The sequence below is a fragment of the Suricata suricatta genome, chromosome 1 (assembly GCF_006229205.1).
Source record: "Suricata suricatta isolate VVHF042 chromosome 1, meerkat_22Aug2017_6uvM2_HiC, whole genome shotgun sequence".
Classification (NCBI taxonomy): domain Eukaryota; kingdom Metazoa; phylum Chordata; class Mammalia; order Carnivora; family Herpestidae; genus Suricata; species Suricata suricatta.
Genome location: NC_043700.1, coordinates 49,957,768 through 49,970,571, shown reverse-complemented (window position 1 = coordinate 49,970,571; position 12,804 = coordinate 49,957,768). Strand labels below are relative to the sequence as shown.

Here is a 12,804-nt window from a genome sequence, read left to right as displayed (position 1 = left end):
AACAAGGTCTTGTTCATTGCCATTCCTCTGCTACGGCCACCTCTACTGCACGCCCTCCCTCATAGTGCCTGCAGCAAGACAGCTAAACCCTGAAGATGTGTGCATAGGACTGTGGGTGTTTGTGGTGACTGCTGGGCCCATATGGAGGGAGCAGGGGAAGGGTTCCCAGAAAATTCCTCCCCATCCCCGTACCTCCCTCACATTTCTCCCCTCCCCACTTCCCACCCCTCAGCGCTCAGCACTCAGAAAGGGCCCTCACTCTGCTCTTCAAGGGCTTGGCAGCACCGAGGGGGCCTGCTGGGCCTCAGACACCCTGAGGACACCCTTGGAGGTGTCTTACCTATAGCACTCAGACACCCTTGTCCCCACATTTAGTTCTGCTTAGGACTATGGCTTCAGAGCAGGACTGAGACATGAATGCACCCTTCACAAAGGGACAACAGGGCTTTTCTCAAAGTAAACTGAGAAGCAATGGGAGAACCCTGTGGACAGAACTTGGCCCTATTATTCAATTGTGTTTTTCAGCTGAGCTGGAACGACCACTTGACTCTGCAATTAGCAGCACATGGTGGAGGTGATCAGGGACAGAGAACTGGCCCAGGGCCAATTCGTATAAAGAGAGGATTTTCCTTAAGAGTTCTCAGCGTGCCTGGTTGGCTCAATCGGTTGAGCGTCCGGCTTCGGCTCAGGTCATGATCTCACTATTTGTGGGTTCAAGCCCCGCATCGAACTCTGTGCTGACAGTTCAGAGCCTGAAACCTGCTTCAGATTCTATGTCTCCCCCTCTCTCTCTGTCCTTCTCTATCTCTCAAAAATAAATAAATGTTAAAAAAAAGAAGATTTCTGAGCTGCTGAAGCAAGGTGGTCCCTTGTACCCAATGGGAAAAGTCCAGACACCTCAACAGATCAGGTGTCATGACAGATTTCATCAGGTTCAATATAGTAAAATGTCATAGCTACTGTGACTAACAAAAGATCCTAAATATTTCCTTCACCAAAGACCAATGAGGTTAAATACCCTTGAAGGCATAGACTTCTCTATTTTAGTAAACACTGAAATTCACCTTGGCTGAGTAGTAGGTTGTTCTGGTTACCCAAAGTCTTGCTCAAACACAGCCTCCATATACAACACAGGATATGTGACCAGCCAACTGACCAAGTTCCAATAACGTGGGATTTAATAAATGCTCCCAATTTGTCGCAAGCATGTCCTACCTCATTCGGAGTGTGCAGAAGGCACTTTGGCATCTTGTAATGCCTTCAGGGCCTCCCTGGGTCATTCAATATCAAGGTAGTAGCCCATAGTGCAATCTCTGGCCAGCACCCTCCTTGCTTCCCCCTCTTAGTCTGTATGAGGAGGGTTCTGGAAGGATGATCACCACGTGGTTCCCAGCCCTAATGTGTGATGGGCCCATAATTCCCCTGCAGATTTCTGGAGGTGCAGAGGAACAATGGGGTATGGGGGTAACCTGGGCTCTGAGCAGGGGTCTCTAGAATGATGATGGAATACAGAGATGGTCCAGCCCCCACATTCTCCTTGCCCAAAGGAGCCCAAGGTGGTGACTGTGAGGAATGGCTCTCTGGTTTCTCTTCCCCTGCCGACTCCCTGTCGGCCCTCATCGCAGGGGTCCCTGAATCACTCCTTCTTCATTTCCCCCACCCACAGGCTGCTCCCTGCCTTTGGCATGCCCACCTCCCAACCTATTAGCACTCACTTTAAGGGCCAGGGTCCTGGTTCCTGAACCAGCCACACAGCGACATCAGCAGGGTTAGCCAGGCCCACGATGTAGCCAGGCCCTGGAAGGGACCGACACCAGGGCAGATCTAGGCGGAGGGCATGGAGGAGAAGGAGAAGGTAAATTGTGATACAATATGAAAATAAATATTCGATCGAGGACCAAAAAATTTTGAGAGAAACTCACTTCAGCCTTCCTTGAATAAATAACCAGTTTTTTAGAAAGGCAATCAGGTTATGTTGCCCGGGAAAACCTTGAAAGTAAATAATCTGGATTCATCTGTAAGATGAGACAAGGACAGAAAAGCCAAAAATGCTTTTATGAAGGGAAGTTCTTCAATGATTTTATATTAAATAAGATGAAATACGTAAAATACTTAGAATAGTGCCTTACCACATAGTAAGCATTAACTAAACGTCAGTTCTTATTGTTACTATAACATGGCACAATAATATATTATAGTAGTGGCTCTAAATCATCAAGAAATCATCATATTTATTTATTTAGAAGGCTGTATGATTTGGGACAAGATTTTTGAATCTCTCTGAGCCTCAGTTGCTTTGTCTATAAAAGGGAGCAAAGACTAGGTTTCCCGCTTGCTTTCAAGTATCAAATGAACTCATTAAGGCAATTTGTAAACTATAAAGTTAGATCTAAAAATCTCTGTTGAGACCACAGTTAAAAAGCCCAAAGTTTAGAACCATCAATCTTCCAGACTACCCACATCTCTGTCAGATAACTGACATGCTGTCAGGTTGATTTCCGTGACAGTTTTTGCATGCTAGCAATCTTGATTAGACCACGCTACGAAATGATAACAGATTCTGGAAAAGAGATGAAGAATACCTAACATGATTTTCTTGGGTGTCATTCCCTGAGTCTGACTGAGGGACTAGTCTTCATTTAAGACTTAGTCCAGGGGGCACCTGGGTGGCTCAGTCGGTTATGTGTCTGACTTTGGCTCAGGTCATGATCTCTGTGATTTGTGGGTTCAAGCCTCATGTCCAGCTCTGTGCTGACAGCTCTGAACCTGGAGCCTGCTTTAGATTCTGTGGCTCCCTCCCTCTCTGCCCCTCCCCCACTCTTGCTCTGTCTCTCTCTCTCTGTCTCTCAAGAATGAATAAAGGTTTAAAAAATTAAAAAAAAAAAACTTAGTCCAGGCACCACCAGCTCTGGGGAGCCTTTCCTGGCACCCTATACCCAAGTCACCCCTCCCCTGTGCCCACAGAACTTCTTTTTTTTTTTAAACATTTATTTATTAATGAGAAACAGAGAGAGAGAGAGAGACAGAGCATGAAGGGCGGGGGGTAGCAGAGAGAAGGGGAGACACAGAATCTGAAGCTGGCTCCAGGTTCTGAGCTGTCAGCACAGAGCCCAACGCGGGCTTGAACTGAACGAACTGCGAGATCATGACCTGAGTCGAAGTCGGACACTTAACTGACTAGGCCATCCAGGCACCCCCCGCCCCCCAGAACTTGTTAACAGCACCAACCACAATATATTAGCCCCTTGGTTTAATGCCTGTCTTTTAACTTAGACTCCTGTGAGTCTCTTAAGGGAAACGGGGTGTTTTTTTTAATCTTTTAATCTTCAGGCTGTTCTCCACACTTAGAACATATTAGATATGCAGTGAATCTTTCTCTTGTTTTGAATAAGTGGATGAACTAATTAATCAGAGAAGTCCAAACATAAGAAAATGCCTTTTGGGGTGCCTACGTGGCTCAGTCGGTTAAGAGTCTGATTCCGCACTGCTTGGGATTCCCTCTCTCCTCTTTCTCTGCCCCTCTTCCCTCCATGAAAAATAAATAAATACACATTATTTTTAAAAAAAGAAAAAATGTCTTTTTATCCATCTCCCCCCAGTGCTCCATTGCCATAAAGCATAAACAGTTTAATTTACCAGGAACATGACAGAAAAACCTCATTTATACCCAAGCCAGTATTATCCTAAATACTGATTACTGATTATTAGCCAATGTTTTAGGGCCAGGAAAGCACATTGATTTAATGTTGACTGTTGTATTACATCTAATATGCCCAAAATTAAATAATAATGTCCTTTCTTTAATCGCATAATTATTTCCCATATTTCAGGAAGTCTTCCCTCACTTTTTAATTGACGTATAGTTGACACACGTGTTACATCGGTTTCAGGTACACAGCATCATGATGTGACAAGTCTGTGGGCCGCTTTGCTGACCACAGGTGTAGCTGCCATCTGCCACCACATAAACCATTAAGGAAGTCTTTCACCTTCAAGTGCTGCCAATTTACAGTAATAATAAGTGGCTAACTCAGCAGAGATTCCCAGAGGAAGCAAGAAGAGTGAAATTGAATTATGCCCCATGTACATATTTCCAGGTATGCACTGGGGTTAAAGGATACTTAGCACAGGAACACTAAGAGAAAAGAAGTCAACACATTTAGGAAGCCAGTCAATTACGTACCAAATCCTTTGTTGGTAATAAAAACATCTGTTTGAAAAGCCCCAGTGACATTCAGGGAATCATGAGCCGAAATCTCCCACCTGTTGGGTTGAACTGTTGGGTTTGGTCTCTTGAATTTCAAAGTTTCTTTGGCTCCGTAAGCCTTGAGTGATAACATTTCAGTTTGATAAACACAGCTCACCTCCTATGGCTAATGCTTGTAGCAGGAAAGAATAATTAGCCAACCACAAATATTTCTGTACCAGCCTGCCTCCCTGGAGAAAAATGCAAGGCTTTAAAAATGCTAAAACATTTCCTTTAGTAAAGCACCATGGACGGCCATAATCATAGAGTCTCTCACTTTAACACACTAGCAATTAGCTTTGGTTAAAGAAATGAAAAAAAATTTTTTAACATTTATTTATTTATTTTTGAGAGACAGATCATGAGCAGTGGAAGGGGCAGAGAGAGAGGAACACACAGAATTGGAAGAAGGCTCTAGGCTCTGAGCTGTCAGCACAGAACCTGATGCGGGGCACAAACCCACGAACTGTGAGATCATGACCTGAGCTGAAGTCGGACACTCACTGAGCCACCCAGGCGCACCTAGTTAAAGAAATAAAAACAGAAACAATTCTTTTAACCATAGGGCATATTAACATAATGGGTATGCATATACAGACTTGGGAGTGAAACAGGCTTGGGTTCAGATCCATGGCTCCCTGCATGCTAGCTCTATGCCCCTTGAAGTATTTGTCTTCTTCTTCTTTTTTTGTAAACATTTTTTAATGTTTATTTTTGAGAGAGAGAGAGAGAGCGCGCGCGAGCATGTGGGGGAGGGGCAGACAGAGAGAAGACAGAGAATCTGAAGCAGGCTCCAGGGTCCAAGATGTCAGCACAGACTCTGACGCAGGGCTTGACCTCACGAACCATGCAATCATGACCTGAGCCGAAGTCAGATGCTTAACCAACTAAGCCACACAGGCGCTCTACCCTTAGAAGTATTTGTGAGCCTCAAATTCCTCATCTGTAAAGTGGGGATAATATGTTCTCCATACCATGACTGGACCTCTGTATATAGACATAGATCTTTAGGATTCTTTCATTTCAATCTCAGACTCCCAAAAGGAGCAGTGACTGGGGTAGGAGATGGGGGAGAGAGAGAGTTGTCTTTTAAAACATTTTTGGGCTTGGGGTCACGGGTGGCTCAGTTGGTTGAGCACCCGACTCTTGATTTCGGTTCAGGTGATGATTTCAGAATCATGGGATCGAGCCCCATGTGCTGAGCACAGATACTGTTTGGGGTTCTATCTCTTTCTCCCTCTGCCCCTCTTCCCTCCCCCATTCTCTCTCTCTCGCTCCCTTTCTGTCTCTCTCTTTCTCTCTGTCTCTCAACTAAATAAATAAGTAAATAAATAAAACCTTTTTGGGGTTGTAGCCTTCTTTGAGAATCTGGTGAAAGTGCAGATTTTCCCCAGAAAATACACTTTTTTACATACATATTAAATGTTGTGCCCAACTTCAGTACCCTTCTCTCTAAAAATGCCACAGATCTCTGATTAAGAACCTTGGGACAGATGAGGCCAAGGCCCTGGGGTTTCTTTCTCCATGAGTCATTTCATTTCACAGAGAGGAATGCCTGTTCTCTGGCCAAAGACTTCATCAGTCGCGCTGGCCAGCAAATATGGTTGCTGACCACACGGAGCTGGTGGGAGAGGATGAACTCAGGCTGCCGTCACCATGATACAAGATGCAATTCAAAATCCACCTGACTCCACCCTCAAAACGAGCATTTGGGCTCCCTGTGTAATTATCTGTCCTGCCTTGGAGGCACGAGGAAAGAATAGCCTTCAGCTGCATCACAGAGTTCAGAATGGTTTTGCAAACTACATGTTATTAAAAAAAAAAAGCAAACCAAATGTCCAGTTGAAATGCTGAAATTAGAGTTAACACAATGAAAGGAAATTATGCAGCCATAGAAATGATTGTTGTGAAGACATATAGCCACGGAAAAGATGCTTTTCCAAAGAATCTAAGAATCCAAACTGCCAAGTCCCTTACAATTCCAGCCGTTAAAAACTGTATCATATGAGCCAAGACAAGTAGCTCTTGGGTAAAAATGCGAGGTTAGTAGAATTATTGATGGTTTGTAGCTGATTTTAATTTTTTTTGTATTACATGATGTTTACGGTTGTCAGGTAAGGAGATAAATGATAAATCTGTACAAAATCAGCCTGTTCTTCCAAATGGCTGTGGCGCTGTCCTGCCTTCAGGCAGCCGGCTCTTCCTGTGGCTTCCCTTCTGAGCAGGCGAAGACAGGCAGGGCGGCAGAACCCATCAGAGCTCCCCCAGAGCCCCCTACACACCAAACCGAGCCTGGGACTGGAAGAGCAGTGAGAGCACCTAGTTCCCACCTTCCACCACCCGCCCTGGCGGACCCTCCATGCTTCAGGTCCATGGCCTCTGAGTTTAGCCAAAGGGGAGACTGGTTCATGCAAGCAGCCTGAGGACATCTGTGTCTAAATCCATGTGAGCCTCTGGTGTTCAGATTCATGCCACGCACAAGTCGGCTGACCCACAGAGGCAGAGGTAAATGACTCTGCCGGTGTCGGCTGATGCTGGAAACAGGCATGGAGTCCCCAAGGAGCCCCCGTGGGTCATGGGAGGTTTGCTGCTCTCAAGCAGACATGAAGAGAAAATTACAGAAAAGCTTCCTGCAGAGCAACTTGCTGGAGGGGCGGAGGCTTCAGTCATCAGGAGGCCACTTAACCTTCTTAAAGGTCGTGGTCCGCACACTAGTTATTAGGACAGAGCCTCCCATGTAAAAGCAGTGTGCGCTCTGGCTCAATTCCCCCAGGCCGAGCCCCTAAGTGCCTCCCTCTCATCTGGGCGCTTGCCGCATGGTGGTGGGGGTGCGGTGGGGGTAATGTGAACAGCAGGGGGCGGCAGTCCCCGCCCCAGGGCTGCACTCAAGGGTATTGGGCCCTGTGAAACCCTCTTCCTGCAGCTCCTCCATCATGGCTCTTCTGGCCCCTGGTTAAATAAGAGGCTTCTTCATCTGATGTCCCCAAAGCGTGTGGCAGAGCCTCGGTGACACCCCCATCACAGAAGGATGTGGATGGAGAGGATGGCTGTTTGCGTCTGACTTAGTGACTCTCCTTTCTGTGTCCTCCAGGCCTAGCACTCGTCAGGCTTAGTGCATGTCACCATAAGTAACAATGGACAACTGACAGTTCCAGGGCAGGGAGACAGTGGGGCAGGAGGAATTTCAGGAGAGGACTGAGCCCTAAGGGTGGGCAGATGTGGGGAGAAACAGAGAAATGAAAGGTGATGACAAGGAGGCTCGAGCTACTGGGCAGACAGGATGATGCTCACCCAGCAAGGGAAAAGGCAAGTTGACAGGTGCTGACCTAGCCCACAGGACAAGGGAGGCATTCTCTGGAGAGCAAGCCTGTGCCGGTTGCCTCCTCAGGCTGAGGTTCCCAGAGGCTGAGTGAGCATCATGCATGCTTGGCTGTCCATTTCTGCACAGTTGCTGCGTGTGGCTCTACCAGCTGCAGTCTCACAGTGTGCTTGGCTTCTGCCTTGATGTGGGTGATAAACTTCTCCTGCCCTTACTGTTGGCCTGGGTCAGTGCTCTGCACGTAGTGGGCAGTTGATTGATTGATTGATCGAGAGCTAAGAGCACTGGTTTTGGAGTCACACAGACCTGAGTCTGCATCTGGGCTCTGGCCTTCTAGCTCAGGGCCCTTGGTGAGTTCCTGATGACAACAATCGGGCAGGAATTAAGGGAGTTCACTGCACAAAGCATCTGGCACATTTCCTGGCACTCAAGGACTGGCAGCTATTCTACATTTGATCAATATGCATCATGTGCCAAGGTGACACAGCAAAGGGTTGACTGGAAGGAATGCTCAGAGCCTGTTTCGCCTACCCCCTCATTTGGCAGAGTTGGAACCTGAAGACCAGAGAGAGGAAGTCCCCCAGCCAAGATGGCAAGACCAGTGCCCAGCTGTAGAAACACAGCCTCAGGGACAGAACAAGCTTGGCACAGGCTGGCATTCATGGGCATCCTCTTCTCAGCTCTCCCAGTTTCAGGCTCCTCCTCCAGTCCTAACTCGAGGTCACTGTCCTGTCTTACTAAAGTCATTTGTACCCCTAATGCCTGGTTGATCTTTGACACTCTTTCAGCTTTATCTCCACATGAACCCTCCGATCGCCGCCGCCCCAAACTCTCAAGTCTACCCACTGGAATTCTCTGGTTGGCCCCTTCTAGATTCCGAGTACTAGCTGGCTTCCTGAGCTGGGTCCTTTATCTCCCCTGGGGTCTCTAGGCTCCTGTCCCTTTAAAATTTCTTTAGAGTGTTGGTTCTCCTTCCTCTGATGGCTCCCACCAGAGGCTGAGATGGGGGTGGTGTCTTCCCCTCCAATCAGGGCAATCTGTCCTTCTCAGAGGCAGTGACATGCCCCCACCTAAGCAGGATCCATCAGAGCCCACCTGCGTCTCGACCTGGTGGTCCAGGCTGGACTCACTAAGGCTAGGATCACTGGGCGCGGGGTGGTCTGCCACAGGTAGGAAGCCAGGACGCTCTGCTTCTCTCCAAGTTCTTGTGTCCATTCTTCCCAAAGCTGGGACTGGTTGGCAAACCATCCTTCCTCCCTTCCTGCCTCATCCCCTTCCCCATATTCTTCCTGAACCATGGGCGCTCTCACTGCTCCCAAAGTTTGTAGACACAGTTTGGAAACAAGGTTTACATTTGCACTCTGCACTGGGGAAAAAAAAAAATCAAAGCTGCAATCCAGTGTTGCTTACCCAAGCTTTCTGTCAGCAGGTAGAGCAGAACGTTTTTTTGAGATATGAATGGATGTTTTTCTTCTTCTATTCATTTAGTATCTTGCTCCTCGCCCACATTTAAGCCATTGCCAGGAGAAACAAGAAAACTCTCCTGGCTCAGACTAAGGGAAATGTCATGTGTCCGTCTGGGCAATACAGGAACCCAGGTGGTCTCACCCGGAGTCCCCTGGCCCAGAGTTAGAGGGGAGCGGTGTGATGACTCCTGCGCCCATGACGTGGCACAGAATTCCTCTAGGAAGCCTTGACCCAGGTCCGAAGCTGGAACTAGACATCCTCGCAGCAGTCTGTGCGGCTTGATGAAGACCAGATGAGTTGCCCCAAAGTCCTAAGACACATGAGCACCCCCTCCAGGACTGGAAGCCAGTGAGCACTGAGCTCACTGGGGCAATTTTCCACTACCCAGCAGAAATCAAGATGTTCAGACTAGGTGTTTGATTTTTGCTCAACAAGTGTGGACTGAAGTCCACCCTCACCCCACACGGATTTACTCCATCATGATTTCACTGAACCTTCCAGATGTTCTTCCAGAGTCAGGACCACCTTCATAATAGACCCACTCAACCCACTCTTCTACTTTCTCTGAAGTTGGTGTCCTTATCAGAAATTCCAAAGATGTCCTCCTTAGCCTCATTGATCTTGCAATCAGCACATTCCTTTTATTTTTTAATTTTTTATGTCTTTATTTTAATTTGAAAACAGAGACAGAGAGTGAGCAGGGGAGGGGCAGAGAGAGAGGGAGACACAGAATTTTGAAGCAGGCTCCAGCTCCAAGCTGTCAGCACAGAGCCCGATGTGGGGCTCAAACTCGTGGACTGTGAGATCATGACCTGAGCCGAAGTCAGATGCTTAACTGACTGAGCCACCCAGGCACCCCAATTATTTAATGAATGATAAATGATCCAAATACATATGACCTTGGGAAGGCAAAAGGGAATAAAGCAAAGGGACAAATTCAGCCATGCATTGTCTACCCCTTAGATTTACAAAGGGGTCATGGGAGAGCTTCAAGGTGGTTTGAAGGCTGCATTAGAGACACCTGATGGTTAGGCCAGACAGAGTGAGGAGCTATGACGTCCATCCTGAGGGTCACACTGGTCACTGATTATCCATGTGACCTTAGAAAAGGGACTCTGCCCTCCAACTGTGCCACTGGGAACTGGCAACACAGTGGGGTTGTGCAAACAGGGAATGAGGGTAGAGAGCAGTGATTGCTCACATGAGGCCCTAGACACCCTCGCCCCCTGCTAGGCTCATTGGAAGAAGCCATCAGCCATGCCTGCTGGTGCCTGGGCCAGGGTGGCACAGCCACAGAAGACTCAGAGAGGCTGAGACGTTGGGATTGGAACTTCAAGGATGCACAGGAGCTTTCCTCCAAGAGAGGGGCATTTCAAGTGGAGAAGAGGGCTCAGCACAAGCTCTGAGGTGTGATGGGCAACAGGGAGTCACTGGGGACAGGACTGCTGGGCCCAGTGTGCCAGGAGAGAAGCTGGAATGGGAGACTAAGACGTCTGGTTCCTGGAGGCCTAGGTTTTGTTCTCAGACACTGAGGAGTCAACAGAGATGTTCCCCTGGGGGGGGGGGTGACAAGGCCATATTTGAGCTTCAGAGAGACCTTGCCAACCACACAGAGGATGGACTGCAGTGCAGGTCACTGAGGGCCGAAGACAGAAGCTCTATGGATGTGTCATCTAGCCTTGAGGCAGGAAAGGCCTGAGCTAAAGCAGTGGAGATCCAGGGACAAATTTTAGAAAGGAGGAGACAGATGTTATCACAGATGTTATCACAATGTTGCCCTAAGTCAGGGAAACTGGTGAGTGTTCTAGCACACCCTTTGGCCTTTGCTAAGACTTGCACTTTCCCCACACTTTAGATTTCTTCTGCAGGGAACAGAGCCTCCTCCAGAAGATTCCCCGGGGGGACTCAGTCACCCCTTAGTAGGGTGGTGGAAGATGAGGCAAAGATCCTGAGGATTTCAGACCCTGTGTCTTCAGTGTGGAGTCAGGTGAAGGAAGGCCAGCCCCAGGGAAAGAAGTAGATGGAGTCCCTCCTGTGACACCACCAACCCCATGCTGCCATGGAGCTGCTGCTGGCTGCCAACACACCAGTCTGGGGTCTGAGCTGAGGGGAAGAGGAGGATGCTCCCTTCCTTCTCAAGACCCACTCAGGCTAGAAGACAGGCACTTCCTGCCATTTGACAGCAGAGAACTTTCTATGATGAAAACAACGGACAAGAAGAACTTCAGGGAGGATGGTGCTTCAGCAACAGGGTTTCTGCAAAATGGACGAAGCTTGGGAGCCTCTTTATGGAGCAGACTTTATTCCTTACTTTGCTGTGATGGCCTTGGTGACAGTGGGCTTGGGGATGTTTTGTCGTTGTTGATAGGCACGTGTGTTGCCTCTGTGTGTGCGCCTCCATGTATCTGTGTGTGTGCTTGAGTGTCCTTGTGTGTGCATGTGCCTGTGTGTCTGTGTATCTGTGAGACCCAGAGAGAGCATATCCGATATCAATAACCCCCTTCCCTAAAGAAAACTTTTCTTTTAAAAGAAAGCTTTTTTTTGTCTTTCTAGTTATAACATCCTTAAAACAGGGTCCGTGATAGACTAATTCCCCTACATGCCACATGCCAGAGAATTCCGGGATATGCAACACTGATACTAGAAGAGCTCCCTTCTCAGGCTGAATCTTGGCGGGGGCCGGCGGGGGAGGCGGTATACCATCAGTCACTCAGGCCAGCCTCCCACGGCAAACCACCACACTGGAGACATTGGTGGAGACTGGCTGGCAGCCATTCCTACGTGCGAGGAACTAAAAGTATGTAACCATGAAGATTCAGAGAAGTTCATTTAAGATTTATTGATCTTAAATATTGAACTTATGACAACTCTCTACAGTCAGAGCCAGCTCCCAAGGGCCCACAGTTCGTCCCCATTCTTTTTCACGCCTTTTCTTCATTCAATTGTCAACAGGCTTTCCAATCAACAGGAAAAGAAGGACCAAACACGAAGATGTCAATTTTCTTACATACAGGCTGTCTCTCCCTGGTGGGTTGGGCAGCACAGAAATAAGAGGGGGGAATGGGAAGGAGGGTGGAGAACACGTCCTAAGAGAGCGGCTTTATGTGCAGGCAGCACTTAGAGGAACCTGATTTGAAAACAGAAGACTCCAAACCCACTGGGATGAATGTCGTGAGTCATTTTGCAGGAATCCAATAAACGTCGCATTGCACTCCACGCTTACCTCATCAAGGGGCCTCATGGAGAAAGATTTTAAACCTTTTTTCCTATGACACAAAGGAATGTGACCTTTCTGTGGGGAAACTATGGTGTAAGCAAATGAGAGCTCTCTAAAGGCCAGGCTCCTAGCTCCGAGGAAGACCTCCGTCCCAGGACCTGTCCTTCATCTTTGAGCCAGAAGCCTCTCTGGGGGTGTTACTTTCATTTCCCATTTGCTGGTTCTCGGAGGCCGCTTGTCTGAGTGACAACATGGAGCTAAGGAGCCTGGGAAGATCTATTTGACCAGGAGGAGAGTTTGGGAGCTGGCTCCTTTCTCTGGCAGCCTAAGAGGCAAGCAGCTTCAGCTGAGGTAAGGCCCCAGCAGAAACCAGGGTACAAGTGACACCCCACCCTTACCTCCTCCACACCTGTGACAGAGCCACCAGGCCTGGTTGTCGAGACAGACGTGAGCCGGTGTCTCCTTGCCAATCTCAGCCTCAGACAGTTGCCAACAACGAGCACTCTGCACCTCACTGAGCCCTGTTTCAGTTGAGAAGACATCTCTGCTTTCTAC

The 12,804-nt window shown here is 48.1% G+C and overlaps 1 protein-coding gene across 2 annotated transcripts in view; it reads right to left on the bottom strand.

Annotated features, from left to right (window-relative positions):
- BLK (BLK proto-oncogene, Src family tyrosine kinase) overlaps positions 1-12,804 on the bottom strand; it is a 77,861-nt gene that overhangs the window by 51,604 nt on the left and 13,453 nt on the right. Inside the window, exon 2 of one of the 2 annotated variants that reach the window (XM_029938647.1) lies at positions 1,716-1,824. The exons of the other annotated variant lie outside the window; for it this stretch is intronic. Coding sequence (XP_029794507.1) covers positions 1,716-1,824 — 109 coding nt within the window. The remainder of the gene's footprint in view (positions 1-1,715; positions 1,825-12,804) is intronic. 2 annotated transcript variants of the gene reach the window in all.